The sequence below is a fragment of the Microcaecilia unicolor genome, chromosome 6 (genome assembly GCF_901765095.1).
Source record: "Microcaecilia unicolor chromosome 6, aMicUni1.1, whole genome shotgun sequence".
In the NCBI taxonomy this organism is placed as follows: domain Eukaryota; kingdom Metazoa; phylum Chordata; class Amphibia; order Gymnophiona; family Siphonopidae; genus Microcaecilia; species Microcaecilia unicolor.
This window is the reverse complement of record NC_044036.1, coordinates 306,823,074-306,840,114: the sequence shown is the minus strand read 5'-3', so window position 1 is coordinate 306,840,114 and position 17,041 is coordinate 306,823,074. Positions and strand designations below refer to the sequence as shown.

The following is a 17,041-nucleotide window of genomic DNA, read 5'->3' as shown; positions in this document are numbered from 1 at the left end:
GCACAGAATGGCATGGATGCAGCCTTAATATCAACAGCATGACACTACATTAGGCTTCCAAGAAGGCAGGGATAATCAGCATGGAGTGGTCATTGTTAACCATAACTTCCAATAAGGATCCTATTTTGTGGGAGCCTGCTTTACAAAGGCAGATATGCATATTAATCATGCATTGTAACATGAGTTGAGTGCTGGTTTGCCCATAGAATCAGGAGACCCAAATGGAAATAACATAACAGCATAACGTGAAACAGCCATGGATACAACATGCTTGAAACAGACCAGGAACAGGGTTGTGAAGCTGAGTAAAGACAGGGTGTTTGTTTAAACATGGGAATTTATATGCTTACCCAAAGAGGATTATGTTGGGAAGCCATGTGCAGGCTGTATATCGGAAACAAGTAGACAGACTTGATGGGCTAATTGAAGGGCAGTTCTAGGTGCATATATTACCCATGTAAATATTTAGCATAATGACATGTGGCAGTGCATTTTCAGTATGATGTCTGTCGGACTTTGGATATTTTGTTCTGAACATCCCAAATCTGAATAGGAAATATGGCCATTTTCGAAAATGCAAATCAGCTATCTTTTTTTTAAATACCATTTATAGCAAGGTTTTGTGCTGTGTGCATTTATCTTTTCAGGCCATTACAAAATAAAAATAAAAAACGTAGAAAATCAAACCATTGAGATATAGGAGGGGCCAGCATTCTTAGCAGACTGGTTCCCCAGACATCCCAGGAGAGCAATGGGACACCACCCTAGGGGGCACTGCTGTGGACTTCTTATAAATGCTCCCTGGTACACATCTCACTGTTGCTCTCTTATCTTGTCTGCTGAGCCCTTCAAAACCCACTACCCCCAACTATACACCACTACTATAGCCTTTATGGGTGAAGGGGGCACTTGTATGTGGGTGCAGTGAGTTTTGGAGGGCACACAGTTTCCACCACAAGTGTAACAGGTAGGGGGAGGTATGGGCCTGGGTCCACCTGTCTACAGTGCACTGCACCCACCACTACACTATTCCAGAGCAGGGGCATAGCCATATCTTGATGGGAGGGGGCCAGAGACCAAGGCGGGGGGCACATCTTAGCCCGCCTTCCCACTGCCGCCCTCCTGCCACCACCTTTTCCCCTGCCGCTGCTCCACCGCTGCTGGAAAGTAACAGTTCTGCCTCGCCACCGCTTCGCTCCCCCGTTGCCGCTGGAAGGTACCTTGGTTGGCGGGGGTCCCCAACCCCCACCAGCTGAAGCGTTTGTCCCGTGCTGATCTCACATTGCCAGGTGCCCTGTTCTGTTTTCAGCGCCGTGCAAGCTTGTTTTAAAGAAACTGAGCACACATGAGGTGGCGATTAGGGGTCCCCTGCTAACCCATCAGTAACCGGACAGCGTGCGACACTGCCCAATTACCGCCGGGTACACACCGGTGCTACAAAAATAAATATATTTTGTAGTGCCGGATATGATGGCACACTGGGGGTGGGAACTACTGCCAGGCTGCTGCAGTATTTTTAGTGAGTGGTAAGCCCGTGTGGCGGTAGTTCCTTTTTAGTGAGCGGTAAGCCCGCTTTGGGCTTAACGCCGCGTTGTAAAAGGGGCCCTATGCCAGTTCTATGGCTGGCATAAGTGCAGGTGCCTAAATGATACCAGGTCAAGGTTTCAGGATTTCCCCAATGAATATGCAAGAGATCTATTTGCATGCAATCGAGGCAGTGCATGCAAATAGATCTCATGCATATTCATTGGGGAAATCCTGAAAACCCAACTGGATTGCAGCCTTCGAGGGCCAAGGTTGGACAACCCTGCTATAAAGGAATCTAGGCACCTAGATTTTGTAACTTATTTGCATTTAGCTCACACCTTTTTTCATGGCCTCAGGATGTCTAATTGAGGCTCCCCCATTATAGAATTGCCCCCTTAGTTCTCTATTTGCCATGATTTACTGCATTATGATTTTAGGACCCCTTTAAAAGGTGCAGTAACATTTTTATTGCACACTAAATAAGCATGCGCTAAACATTAGTGATGCCCATTAGTGATGCGCTAAACATGCTAGTTCGCCTTTGTAAAAGACCTCCTTAGTATGTTATGGTGCTAGTCATATTACAAAGAGCTGTGATGGATGAAAAAAAAAAAACAGGATTGCACCAGGAACTGACCCACTGTATTTGGATTTGAATTCATTTCTGTTTGATTTTCCTTCAGAGGGACACTGCGTGTCTGGCAAGTAGACATAGCTAACCGAAAAATACGTGCAACTGACTGCTATACTGGGCAGTTGAAAAGAATCATTTCATGTCTAGCAGTAAGTAGTATTTAACTGGAATCATATTCATGGATATATATTTTTAAGTTTAATGCTAATGCTTTTGACCACAAGTACAGGAATTTTATAATCACGTGTTATACTGAGAAATCCATATCATGAGAAGAAAATAAAGACACAGCACATCACTCTCCTCCAAAATAATAATTAGTATCAATAATAGGGCATTTTAGATCACTTTTTCCAGTGCTTATCCTACGATGGAAATATTTTTAAGGAGCAGTGGTGGCTCATGCAGTCGGTGTTGCAATGTAGTCATGATAAGAAGACTAATTCTTATTTTTGCAAAAATTGGCAGAAATTCTTAATACCTACATTATAGATAAGACCTTGATTTAGTGTCTTTTTTTCTGAAAGATAGCACTCTCACAGTTTAACACAGTAACATGTGAAGCTGAATTTTACATAGAACTTTGAGATGGGAATTAAGACATCCAGGTTGGGACATGCTCAATTCTGTGGGTATTTAACATAAGGTTCTGCCCCGACATAGAGCTTTTTGTAAAATACATATAAGAGGGTACAGGAATGCATGCATATTTGCTGGCATGTACAGTGGGAGTAGCCATTTTACACATTTTTTTTTTTTTTTTTTTTTTTTTTTAATTCTTTATTTATATTTTCAATATATCATTTACAAGTATAACCTTGCGAACATAAAACAGGTAAATAATAATAAATGCTATTAATGTTCTCATCCTGCATTATTTAACCCAAAAAAATAAAATTAACAAGAAAACATTTGTCTTATACAGGAAAAAGAACATTGAAGTTAAATTAGTCAATTAGGAAATTCAATTAACCTTTCTTAGACCTCAATACATGGGGGGAGTGATAGAATTAAAGAAGTTATCATAACAAATGACTTTAAACAAAGGTAAAAGCTGCCAATTCTCCAAGTTACTTTTACATATTCCCACATATTACTTAAGTTGTTTCATTTCTAAAAACGATTTCAGTTGTTCCGGGGAAAAGAAATTATATTTAGTTTGACCTAATTTGACTACACATTTAGCTGGATATGCCAAAAAGAAAGATCCCCCAATGTCCATCGTCTTTTGTTTCAAAGCAAGAAATGCCTTTCTTTTCTGTTGTGTTTGTTTTGTCACATCTGGGTACATCCAGACCTTAGACCCACAAAATTGAGCTTTGGAATTCCGAAAATATAATCTTAAGATATTGTTGTAGTCTTGCTCAAAAACCAAAGAAATTATTAATGTAGCTCTGTCCAATACTATTTCCATAGATTGTTCCAAAATTTCAGAGATATTTTGTAAATCAGGCATATTCTGTTGAACACCTTGTAATTCCCCCTTTGGTTTAGGAATGAAATAAATCTTATTTATTGGAGGAATAGATTCTGGGGGGATTTTTAATATCTCAGTCAAATATCTACGTAATGTGTCAATCGGGGTAACCCCTGTTAACTTGGGAAAATTCAAAAGACGAAGATTGAGCCTTCTATTATAATTCTCTAATTGTTCAATTTTCCTCCTCATTTCCATATTATCTTTAAGAGCTACATCTTTAAAGTCCTTAAGCATATCCACTTCTTTCCTCAAAATTGTCACTTGCTTTGTTAAATCTTCTTTTACGGAATCAACAGTTACTTTTAGACCCTCCAATTTGGCATTTAAATTTATAACATCACCTGAGGTTTTCTGCAGTGTAGTGTTCATCCGATCCAACATCACCCAAAGTGTTTCTAGTGTCACCTCCGGGCTTCTTTCTGAGGGAAACCACGTTCCATCAGCTTTCAGTGCCGTTTGTTGCGGTCTTGGGTCCTCGCTGGTTGCCCCCTCCGATACACTTCCTGGTTCGGTGGGGTTTCCCTCCAGGGCCGCAATCGACGCTGGACACGGAGGGATCGTCGATGTGGATGGTGGCGAAAGGGAGGCTTCCTCTCCCAGCGGGGAACTCGCTTCTTCGAGCTCCCCCGCTATGGGATCTACTTCCCTCCTAGACTTGGAGAAACCGGGAAAGTATCGCTCCAGAGACGCTTGGGCAGGGGAAGACGTTAAGGTAGGCTGAGGAACATTCCTTAACGTTCCCTTCCTTTTAGAATGAGGCATTATTACACTGAGGTAAAAATATTTTCCCAAAAACGCTCTGAGCTCTCTACCACCCTTTCGGTCTGGCAGCCATCTTGACACGCCCCCGCCATTTTACACATTTAAACATGCACAAAAAGAGTGACATTACACTTGGGGCTTATATCCTGCTAATACATTTTCAGTTCTAAGCGGTTTACATACATTTTGTAGGGGTAAAGAGATCAGAGCATTCCTCTGAGAATTACAATTGTTGTTTTGGGGGTATGTAAGAATCTAATTACAGTAGATATTTCTTAAATAGGAAGGTTTATATCTTTTTTTTCGGAACATGAGATAAGATTATGTGGGGGAATACATTCTGGCAATGTCTTTCCGAAGTTTGGCATCTTGAATGGCGAGAGATTTGTCGAACAACGCTAGTCCTTTTTTGCACTTAGATGAGGGGAAAGTGAAGAATTTGGCGGCTTCTTGTCTCCTTGATCTGGTTGAGGTTGCAAAGCAGAAATGGGCTAGTAGATAGCTGGGGATCAGGGCTTCCAGGGTTTTAAAGAGGAAACAGGCTGCTTGAAAAGTATTCTCACCTCAATGGGGAGCCAGTGTATTTTGATGTAAGAAGGGGAGACACTGTTGAATTTTTATAGCCTGAAGATTAGTCTGATTGCTGTATTTTGAATGGTTTGAAGTCTCTTGAGGAAGATTTTTGTGCATCCTAGTATATTAGAATGCAGTAGTCGTGAGGATAGCACAACGCATGTACCAGATGCTCGACTGGTTGATTTCAAATTACTTCTGAATGGTGCGGAGCTTCCTCATTAGGTAAAAACATGTTTTGGTTAGGGCGTTGACTTGTGCTTCCAGAGAAAAGGGCGCAATCTATTTGAACTCCTAGGAGTTAATTTTTGGGAGAGCCATCGAAGTTCGCTTGGTTAATAGTAATTGACTTAAGGATTTAGTCTGGTTTAGTGTTGAAGCATAAAAATTTGGTTTTTTTTCGATATTGAGTTTTAGCCTGTGATCATGCATCAATTTTTGTAGTAGGTTGATGCATTGTTGGACCCTTTATACATCTATTTTGCGAATTGATTGTATGGGGTTTAATAATGAAATATCGTCTGCGTAGATGTAGTGGACAAAGTTATTTTTATCTATTAGTGAGCTTAAGGATCGGAGGAAGACATTGACCAGTATTGGAGATAGGGGGAGCCTTGGGGGCACCGCATTTCTTGTTCCAGTTTTGGGATAAGTCTGCATTGACTTTGACCCTGTGTGATCTACTTTCCAAGAAGCCTCTGAACCATTCCAAAACGTTGCCTGTGATTCCCAGTTCTTCAAGGTTCCATAATAACAGAGCATGGTCTACTATGTCACCAACCGGGCACCCTAGGGGGCACTGCAGTGGACTTGAGAAATTGCTCCCAGGTGCATAGCTCCCTTACCTTGGGTGCTGAGCCCCCCAACCCTCAAAACCCACTCCCCACAACTGTACACCATTACCATAGCCCTAAGGGGTGAAGGGGGGCACCTATATATGGGTACAGTGGGTTTCGAGTGGGTTTTGGAGGGCTCACATTTACCACCACAAGTGTAACAGGTAGGGGGGATAGGCCAGAGTCCGCCTGCCTGAAATGCACTGCACCCACTAAAACTGCTCCATGGACCTGCTGTCAGGGAGCTGGGTATGACATTTGAGGCTGGCAAAAAAAAAAAAATAAGTTTTTTTTTAGGGTGGGAGGGGGTTGCTGACCACTGGGGGAGTAAGGGGAGGTCATCCCCGATACCCTCCGGTGGTCATCTGGTCAGTTCGGGCACCTTTTCACGGCTTGGTCGCAAGAAAAAATGGACCAAGTAAAGTCGGCCAAATGCTCGTCAGAGATGCCCTTCTTTTTTCCATTATCGGCCGAGGACGCCCATCTCTTAATCACGCCCCAGTCCTGCCTTCGCTACGGTGCCGACACGCCCCTGTGAACTTTGGTCATCCCCGTGACAGGAAGCAGTTGAGGATGCCCAAAATTGGCTTTCGGTTATGCCGATTTGGGCAACCCTGAGAGAAGGACGCCCATCTCCCGTTTTGTGTCAGATTAGCCTGATAGTAACATAGTGTAGGGTCTCCTTCCTCCATGTTTATTTATGTACTCATTTATTGAAAAGACTTATATGAAATCTTCTGAGCTGCCAATAAATTCTTGCAGTACCCAGTTCTCCTTGGAGGTCACCAGTCCAAATATCAGTTAACGCTTCCAAGTTTATTAAAGGCTTATATCTCGCCCATCAAATAATATCTGAGTGGCTTTGTATATATAATGGAGAACTAAGAAAGGAGTAGAGAAGAAATAATGACAAATTGCAAGACAGAGAGGAGGGGAGGAAATACAATATTTAAAAGGAAAACTTCTGAGGTCAAGGGTGAGAGCTTACATTTGTATACTGCAGGTTGTGCAGCCTCTGGTGCATTGTGACTTGTCAGGGACCAACTGACTAATTGAAGAAAATATGGGTGAAAACAGGTTTATATGATAGCTTAGATACTGACTTCAGTAGTGGTACAAGACCAAGTTCAACCTGGTGGTTCTGTTTTCCAGGCATACTCTAATCTTACTGAAAATAAAATCTAAATGTTTCTGTCTGCCTCAGATTTCCTTCATTGATAGCATCTCTGTATCTCATGACATTTGTTGAGGTGAAACAAGACTCTGATTCCATTCTCTAAACATTTTTCAGGTAGCTGAAGATGACAGTTACTTGTACTGTGGTACTACCACTGGGGATATCCTTTCAATAAATGTGAAATCGAAGCTGTTGAATGCCTATGGGCCTGAGAAAGAGAAGTTCAGCCAGGTAAATTGTAGCCCTCCTTTACATTAGTTCCTATGGTCCAACAGTTTGCTTAGCGGTCTGGTTTAGTGGTTAGAGCCCAGAGCTGTGAAACTGGTGACCACCATTCTGTTCCCCTAACTGTCATTCACTGTTGACCTTGTGCAAGTCAGTTAAACTTTCTGTAAGCTCCAGAAATTCATCTTATGCAGTGTGATAGGTGCACTGATAGTGCCATACAAGCAGTGACGATCCTAGGTCGGCTGCCACCTGGGGCGGATCGCCGATGCGCACCTCCCCCCCCCCGGGTGCAGCACAACCCCCCCCCCCCCCCCCCGGTGCAATGACACACACACACACACCCCGAGTGCATTTTTAGCTGCTGGGAGCAGCCGCGCGGCTCTCGGCTCCGCTGGCTCCCTGCTCCCTCTGCCTCGGAATAGGTTACTTCCTGCCCCGGAACAGGAAGTAAACTGTTCCGGGGCAGAGGGAGCAGGGAACCAGCGGAGCCGACAGGCGCGCGGCTGCTCTCTGCACCCCTCCAGCAGCGTGCACCCGGGACGGACCGCCCCCACCGCCCCGCCCTTTGTATGTCGCTGCATACAACTGGGGTTTATGGCTTTCAGCCATATTAAAACATTTTATACACAATAAAGGGCATCAGAATGTCCCTCAAGGAAGCTGCACTGCATCACTACCACCACCACCCCCCTCCCGCTGCGGATAAGTTTGTTTCCAAAACAATGTCAGCCAAGGCAGGTATTGAGGTCAGAAGCTGCTATGTGGTTTTCTACAGATGATGTAGTATGGCTACATTATGCTGACACATGGGCTTGTGCCTTTGTTCCGGCAGCGATTTTATTATGGAATGTACTTTACGATCAGCTCTGCCACTGTGGTAGTTTTGCACAAATTATTGAAGACTCGATTATTTGTGGCTGCATTTCTTTGGCTGACTGTGGTAGCCTTGTGAGTTTAAGCAGAAAATCGTTAAATATACTTTTATGAGTTTTGTATGTATTTTGTGGTGCTTGTTTTATTGTGAATATTTCTTGGAAACCACCAAGTTTTAGGTGGTGTATAAGTCTTTTAAATAAATAATAAATAAACAAAATATACAAAACTCATGCATCTTCCACACTTTCCCCACTTACCTTCATGTGTTCCCATTTTCTTTTTGGGTGGGAATGATCTCGGGCACTAAAATCCAGAATGTACCAGGGGCATCACAGAGGTGTAATTTTTGAGTCACTTCAGATTACATATGACACAAGAAATTTAGGTGTGTTTTCCCTGTTTTAAAACAGCACATCCCCTACTGATTTTTGCCCCTTACACCCATGGCACCATGCAGGTAAAAGTATCCATGGGCTCATAATATATGTACTTTTATATGGCAAAGAATATGGGGGCAGAATTGGGTTTGGGAGAAGCTTATTGCCCTTCCCATTTTCAAGGTTTAAGGTTAATTTATTTGATAAGCCGCCTAAGGACATCCTTTAAAGCAGGGCACACAAGTTAACTATACAATTAAAATAATCAAAAAAGGAATGTCAACCAGATACAGTGGGGGAAATAAGTATTTGATCCCTTGCTGATTTTGTAAGTTTGCCCACTGACAAAGACATGAGCAGCCCATAATTGAAGGGTAGGTTATTGGTAACAGTGAGAGATAGCACATCACAAATTAAATCCGGAAAATCACATTGTGGAAAGTATATGAATTTATTTGCATTCTGCAGAGGGAAATAAGTATTTGATCCCCCACCAACCAGTAAGAGATCTGGCCCCTACAGACCAGGTAGATGCTCCAAATCAACTCGTTACCTGCATGACAGACAGCTGTCGGCAATGGTCACCTGTATGAAAGACACCTGTCCACAGACTCAGTGAATCAGTCAGACTCTAACCTCTACAAAATGGCCAAGAGCAAGGAGCTGTCTAAGGATGTCAGGGACAAGATCATACACCTGCACAAGGCTGGAATGGGCTACAAAACCATCAGTAAGACGCTGGGCGAGAAGGAGACAACTGTTGGTGCCATAGTAAGAAAATGGAAGAAGTACAAAATGACTGTCAATCGACAAAGATCTGGGGCTCCACGCAAAATCTCACCTCGTGGGGTATCCTTGATCATGAGGAAGGTTAGAAATCAGCCTACAACTACAAGGGGGGAACTTGTCAATGATCTCAAGGCAGCTGGGACCACTGTCACCACGAAAACCATTGGTAACACATTACGACATAACGGATTGCAATCCTGCAGTGCCCGCAAGGTCCCCCTGCTCCGGAAGGCACATGTGACGGCCCGTCTGAAGTTTGCCAGTGAACACCTGGATGATGCCGAGAGTGATTGGGAGAAGGTGCTGTGGTCAGATGAGACAAAAATTGAGCTCTTTGGCATGAACTCAACTCGCCGTGTTTGGAGGAAGAGAAATGCTGCCTATGACCCAAAGAACACCGTCCCCACTGTCAAGCATGGAGGTGGAAATGTTATGTTTTGGGGGTGTTTCTCTGCTAAGGGCACAGGACTACTTCACCGCATCAATGGGAGAATGGATGGGGCCATGTACCGTACAATTCTGAGTGACAACCTCCTTCCCTCCGCCAGGGCCTTAAAAATGGGTCGTGGCTGGGTCTTCCAGCACGACAATGACCCAAAACATACAGCCAAGGCAACAAAGGAGTGGCTCAGGAAGAAGCACATTAGGGTCATGGAGTGGCCTAGCCAGTCACCAGACCTTAATCCCATTGAAAACTTATGGAGGGAGCTGAAGCTGCGAGTTGCCAAGCGACAGCCCAGAACTCTTAATGATTTAGAGATGATCTGCAAAGAGGAGTGGACCAAAATTCCTCCTGACATGTGTGCAAACCTCATCATCAACTACAGAAGACGTCTGACCGCTGTGCTTGCCAACAAGGGTTTTGCCACCAAGTATTAGGTCTTGTTTGCCAGAGGGATCAAATACTTATTTCCCTCTGCAGAATGCAAATAAATTCATATACTTTCCACAATGTGATTTTCCGGATTTAATTTGTGATGTGCTATCTCTCACTGTTACCAATAACCTACCCTTCAATTATGGGCTGCTCATGTCTTTGTCAGTGGGCAAACTTACAAAATCAGCAAGGGATCAAATACTTATTTCCCCCACTGTATAAAGGAAAGCAGAAAGAGGGTAAATATAATTAAAAGAAACAGAGTGAAGAGAAATTAGGAACCTTCTTTCCTAGATATGCATATGTGTTTGCAGTCTGTGTATAGGCATGAATCCCCAGTTAGTCTTCATGTCCCCCTGACATTTCTGTAGAATTTGGAATACAAAAACTGTTAGGGACACACATGACATGAATGTGCCACATGCAGACAGTAATGATCCCATAAGCCTTCTTTCCCTTTGGAAAATAGGCTGAAGGCCTGGAAATGAAGAAACCATGCTTTGTATATTGCACAATATAAATGAAGTGTATCCCTGACATGTCTCTCAGGGAATCACCGCTTTAGCAGTACTGAAGACAGGAGATTTTCTTGTTGGTTCTGGCGATGGGAAGGTCTCTCTCTGCAAAGGAACAGCCTTTAAAGCAGTCAAGTAAGTAGTCAGCTAAATAAAGAATGTAACCATGATTGTATATTGAGGTATTACAACCACTGGTAATCAGTTAACAAGGACAAACTGCAGGGCTGATACTCAGTTGAACTGTAAGGTATAAAATTATTCATAGGATAAGAAGTTATTTCAGATTTACTAAATATCACAGGTTAAAGATATCCAGGTAGCTTTATGGAGATATCTGCAGCTGAAAGACTACATTAAGATAACCGGATAGTGCCTGAATATCACTGGTGTCTAGTTAACTTTGAGCCCCGCCCTCAGAAAGTCTTCAGCTCCTTCCTATTTTAAATGGTTAACTTTTGGCCACACATCAGGCTGTAGGTTCAAAATTTTAAAACCAACAATCTGTCTAGGTAACTCCAAAATTTTTTAATATTGATCCCTTGTGTTGGTCTGCCACTGCCATCCAAGTTCAGTGATGTTCACGATTCTAAAATGCATGCTGGGCAGACTTATACGGTCTATGCCAGAGCCGGTGGTGGGAGGCGGGACTGGTGGTTGGGAGGTGGGGATAGTGCTGTGTAGACTTATACGGTCTGTGCCAGAGCCAGTGGTGGGAGGCGGGACTGGTGGTTGGGAGGCGGGGATAATGCTGGGCAGACTTATACGGTCTGTGCCAGAACTGGTGGTGGGACGCGGGGCTGATGGTTGGGAGGCAGGGATAGTGATGGGCAGACTTATACGGTTTGTGCCCTGAAAAGGACAGGTACAAATCAAGGTAAAGTATACACAAAAAGTAGCACACATGAGTTTATCTTGTTGGGCAGACTGGATGGACCGTGCAGGTCTTTTTCTGCCGTCATCTACTATGTTACTATGTTTTATGATTCTTATTTGTAAACACTATACCTGAATTCAAATAGCCACAAAATGATGGTAATTTATAAGCATGGCTCTTTGATATAAGCTACTCTAGTCTAGGAGCATGTATCGATGTGCTGTAACTGTCAACATTGCCTGCTACTGAACTATCACACCTTGAACGTCAAACCAGATGTGAATTTTTTTTTTTTTTACAGTGGATTCAAATGACTAATGCAAATATAGTCATTCAGATAAAGGGAGCCTCTAGAGCCATGGAAAATATGACTTGTGGCAGGGAACTACTTGTACCAGAATGCCCTGGGGTGGGACTAATAAAAAGAAGGCTAATCTAAAATTAAGATCTTTTCCCCAATGAGGGGAAAGAGAGAAGAGAAGGAAGGAAGGAAAGTAAGATAAATACCAATAGCCGCATTCATAACAAGAGTTCAGTTTAAATATGTACAGCCCCAACCTTACATTTGATGTTGGTCATTTTACATGGTCTGAAACTCATTTTACATGGTCAGGCTTATTTTCGAAAGAGAAGGGCGCCCATCTTTCAACACAAATTGGGAGATGGGCGTCCTTCTCCCAGGGTCGCCCAAATTGGCATAATGGAAAGCCGATTTTGGGCGTCCTCAACTGCTTTCCGTCGCGGGGACGACCAAAGTTCCCGGGGGCATGTCGGAAGCATAGTGAAGGCGGGAATGGGGCGTGCTTAACACATGGGCGTCCTCAACCAATAATGGAAAAAGAAGGATGTCCCTGACGAGCACTTGGCCGACTAAACTTGGTCCATTTTTTCTTGCGATCAAGCCTCAAAAAGGTGCCCGAACTGACCAGATGACCACCAGAGGGAATCGGAGATGACCTTCCCTTACTCCCCCATTGGTCACTAACCCCCTCCCACCCTAAAAAAAACTTTTTAAATATTTTGTGCCAGCCTCTATGCCAGCCTCAAATGTCATACCCAGCTCCCTGACAGCAGTATGCAGGTCCCTGGAGCACTTTTAGTGGGTGCAGTGCGCTTCAGACAGGCGGACCCAGGCCCATCCCCCCCTACCTGTTACACTTCTGGTGGTAAATGTGAGCCCTTCAAAACCCACCAGAAATTCACTGTACCCACATGTAGGTGTCCCCCTTCACCCCTTAGGGCTATGGTAGTGTTGTACAGTTGTGGGGAGTGGGTTTTTGGGGGCTCAGCACCCAAGGTAAGGGAGCTATGCACCTGGGAGCAATTTCTGAAGTCCACTGCAGTGCCCCCTAGGGTGCCTGGTTGGTGTCTTGGCATGTCAAGGGGACCAGTGCACTACGAATTCTGGCTCCTCCCATGACCAAAGGGCTTGGATTTGGTCATTTCTGAGATGGGTATCCTCGGTTTCCATTATGGCCGAAAACCGGGGACGACCATCTCTAAGGACGACCATCTCTAAGGTCGACCTAATGTTGAGATTTGGGCATCCCCAACCGTATTATCGAAATGAAAGATGGATGCCCATCTTGTTTCGATAATACGGGTTTCCCTTCCCATTCGCCGGGACATCCTGTGAGTCCGTCCTCATGAAAACTTGGGCGCCCCGTTCGATTATGCCCCTCTGTATGTTATACATATAAAGTATCACATACCATGTAAAATGAGTTTATCTTGTTGGGCAAACTAGATGGACCATACAAGTCTTTATCTGCCGTCATTTACTATGTTACTATTGGGCTCATTTTCAAAAGAGGAAAACCTCCAAAAAGTGGCATAAGTTTGCATTTGGACGTTTCAAATTGGTAGTTTCAAAATCAATTTTTAGATGTTTTTCTATCAGGTCCATCAGAAGTGCGTTCAAATCACAAGGGGGCGTTTCAGGGGAGTGTTAAAGGTCTGACTTGGGAATTCCTAACACTTGGACATTTTTCAGCCATAATGGAACAGAATAAAACCATCCAAGACTAACACTAAGATGTTTTGAGCTAGACCTGTTTTTATAACAAACTAGTAAAAAAGGCCCGTTTCTGACACAAATGAAACGGGCGCTAGCAAGGTTTTCCTTGGAGTGTGTATGTTTGGGAGAGTGTATGTGAGAGTGACTGTTTGAGAGTCAGAGTGAAAGTGTGAGTGTGTGAGAGAGAGTGAGTCTGGGTGTGAGTGTGTTTGTGAGAGAGTGTGTGTGAGAATGAGAGTGTGTGCAAGTCTGTATGTGAGACACAGTGTGAGAGAGTGTGTGTGTGGGCAAGAGAGAGAGTGTGTGTGTGAGACACAGATTCTCTGTGAGAGTGAGTGTATGACACCAAGCGAGTGTGTGTGTGAGCCGTGCCCTCCCAATCCATGGCCATCTGTCCCCTGCCCCCTCCATTCATCCTTTTCCAGCAATTCCCCTCTGTCCCTGAGTCGTGCCCTCCCAATCCATGGCCATCCATGTTTGTCTGTCACCTGCCCCCTCCATTCATCCCTATCCAGCATTTCCCCTCTCTGCCTGAGGCCTGCCCTGCAATCCATATCCATCCATGCCCATCTGTGCCCTCCATTCATCCCTATGCAGCAATTCCCCTCTCCCTGAGTCCTGCCCTTCCAATCCATGCCCATCCATGCTCCTCTGTCACTTGGCCCCTCCATTTTTCCCTATCCAGCATTTCCCCTCTCTGCCTGAGGCCTGCTCTGCAATCCATATCCATCCATGCCCATCTGTCCCCTCCATTCATCCCTATCCAGCAATTCCCCTCTCCCTGAGTCCTGCCCTTCCAATCCATGCCCATCCATGCTCATCTGTCACCTGGCCCCTCCATTTTTTCCTATCCAGCATTTCCCCTCTCTGCCTGAGGCCTGCTGTGCAATCCATATCCATCCATGCCCATCTGTCCCCTCCATTCATCCCTATCCAGCAATTCCCCTCTCCCTGAGTCCTGCCCTTCCAATCCATGCCCATCCATGCTCCTCTGTCACCTGGCCCCTCCATTTTTCCCTATCCTGCATTTCCCCTCTATGCCTGAGGCCTGCTGTGCAATCCATATCCATCCATGCCCATCTGTCCCATCCATTCATCCCTATCCAGCAATTCCCCTCTCCCTGTGTCCTGCCCCTTCCAATCCATGCCCATCCATGCTCATCTGTCACCTGGCCCCTCCATTTTTCCCTATCCAGCAATTTCCCTCTCTCCCTGAGTCCTGCCCTCCCAATCCATGCCCCTCTTTCCCCTGCCCCCTCCATTCATCCATTTCTAGTAATTCCCCTCTCTCCCTGTGCCCTGCCCTCCTAATCCATACCCATCCATGCTCCTCTGTCCCCTGCCGCCTCCATTCATCCTTTTCCAGCAAGTCCCCTCTTGCCCTTCCATGACCCCCCCCTCGCATCCATGCTACTCTCTCTCCCATGTCCCAGCCTGGCCCGCCCTCTTCTCCCCCCCCCCCCACTTCGCATCCATGCCTCGCATCCATGCCCCCCCTTCGCATCCATGCATCCCCCCCCCCGTTCGCATCCATGCTTCCTTTTTTTTTTTTTCTTCTTCGTTTTAACTTTACCTCCGTGGCGGTTCGTGCAGCGAAGCGTCAGGGAAGGAGGCGGCGCTCCCGACGTCTAGCTTTACGTCGGGAGCGCCGCCTCCTTCCCTGACGTTTCGCTTCCCGATTTGTTTGGTTTGAGGCGAGGGCGGGGCAGAGACGGCTGGCTGGCTTGAAGGCTTCACTGGGAGTGACGTCAGATGGCTTCAAGGCTTCAAGGCTTCAGCTTGAAGCTTCCGGCTTCAAACTTCCGGCTTCACAGAACGTTGTCTTCAGAACGTTCACGGTGCGTTTTATTATATTAGATAAGGCACAAAAGGGTGCCCTAAATGACCAGATGACTACTGGCGTGAATCAGGCGTGACTTCCCCTTTCTCCCCCAGTGGTCACTAACTCCCTCCCACTCCCCAAAAATGTGATTAAAAACATTACTTGCCAGCCTGTATACCAACCTCAGATGTTATACTCAGGTCCATTAAAACAGCATGCAGGTCCCTGGAATTGACCAGTGGTGGGGGTGCGGTGCACTGCATACAGGTGGACCCAGGCCCATACCTCTCCCTACTAGTTACACTTGTGGAGGAAATTGTGAGCCCTACAAAACTCACCAGAAACACACTATACCCACATATAGGTACCCCCTTCACCCGTAAGGGCTATGGCAGTGGTGTAAAGTTGGGGGTAGTGGGTTTTGGGGGACTTAGTATACAAGATAAGGAAGAAATGGTGAGATGAGTACCTGGGTGCATTTTATGAAGTCCACTGCAGTGCCCCCTAGGGTACCCTATTGCTGTGCTGGGATGTCTGGGGGACCAGTCTAGTAAAAATGCTGGCTCCTCCTACATCCTAATGGCTTGATTTTGTGCATTTTGCACTTGGACGTTTTTTGTTTGAAAATAGACCAAAAAACAAAATGTCCAAATCACAAAACCTTGTATTTTCTAAAACAAAATATAGATGTTTTTCTTTTTTGAAAATGACTTTCTTTCCTATTCAGATTTTGGACATTTTTTGCAAAACGTCCAAAGTCAGACTTAGACGTCATATCAAAAATACCCCTCTGTGTCACTCAAAATCCTCCACTGCAGCACACGGTATACTTAATTGTTTTTCACCGGGTCTCCTGTTTGTCTTGACTACATTGTATGCTCCAGTGAGCAGGGGCTGTTTCTAATGTGTCTGTAAAGTGCCGCAAATGTCTGAATGCGCTATACAAATCATGATGATAATAAATAAGAAATGCCACGGGGAGTAAATCCAAAGTTGTTTGGCCAGTAATGGAAGCTGGTTTTCTCTCGTTAGGACAGTTCATTTACAGGGGACAGTAAATTCCATCGCGCTCCGTGGGCAAGGCCATCAGTTCTATGTAGGGACGGGACTATCACAGATTCACCGTTTCAACTACTCTGAGTTTAAACAAGAAGTTATTGCCACCTGTCACAATGAAGCCATCAATGACATTGTTTTCCCTTTGTAAGTATGAAAGACATTTTTTTCTGTGCGCTTATGAAAGACACTTTTTCAGATATAGTCCCACCAGTCATATTGTAACCCTGATTAGTCTTTTCTTCTATTACAAAGTGTAATTAATTTTTCAGCTAATTATGTAGGTCTTTTACTAAGCCACGGTAGCGTTTCTAGCTCGCGGCAGAAATCAGTTGGCGGTGCATCTCGGTGTTTACCACCATAGCCGCCAAGAGGGAGGGCAGGGGGGACAAAATTCCCCAGGCCCAGGCCTCCAGGGGGGGGCCTGGCAACCGCAGTCCCACCCGCCCTCTGTCGTCGACCATCTGCCACCGGGCCGGGCCCCTTGCATTGAAATCACAGCGCCTCTAACCTCCGTGTGAAAGCGCTGCAGGCAGCAAGGCAGCAGATCGCCTCCCTTCGGGCCTCCATCCCTCCCTCGTCTGATGTAACTTCCGCAAGGGCGGAACACAAGGGAAG

At 45.1% G+C, this 17,041-nt stretch overlaps 1 protein-coding gene across 1 annotated transcript in view; it reads left to right on the top strand.

Annotated features, from left to right (window-relative positions):
• The window catches only part of CFAP52 (cilia and flagella associated protein 52), a 60,373-nt gene that overhangs the window by 30,901 nt on the left and 12,431 nt on the right, over nt 1-17,041 (top strand). Inside the window, exons 5-8 of the mRNA XM_030206316.1 lie at nt 2,211-2,310; nt 7,104-7,220; nt 10,686-10,786; nt 16,400-16,570. Coding sequence (XP_030062176.1) covers nt 2,211-2,310; nt 7,104-7,220; nt 10,686-10,786; nt 16,400-16,570 — 489 coding nt within the window. The remainder of the gene's footprint in view (nt 1-2,210; nt 2,311-7,103; nt 7,221-10,685; nt 10,787-16,399; nt 16,571-17,041) is intronic.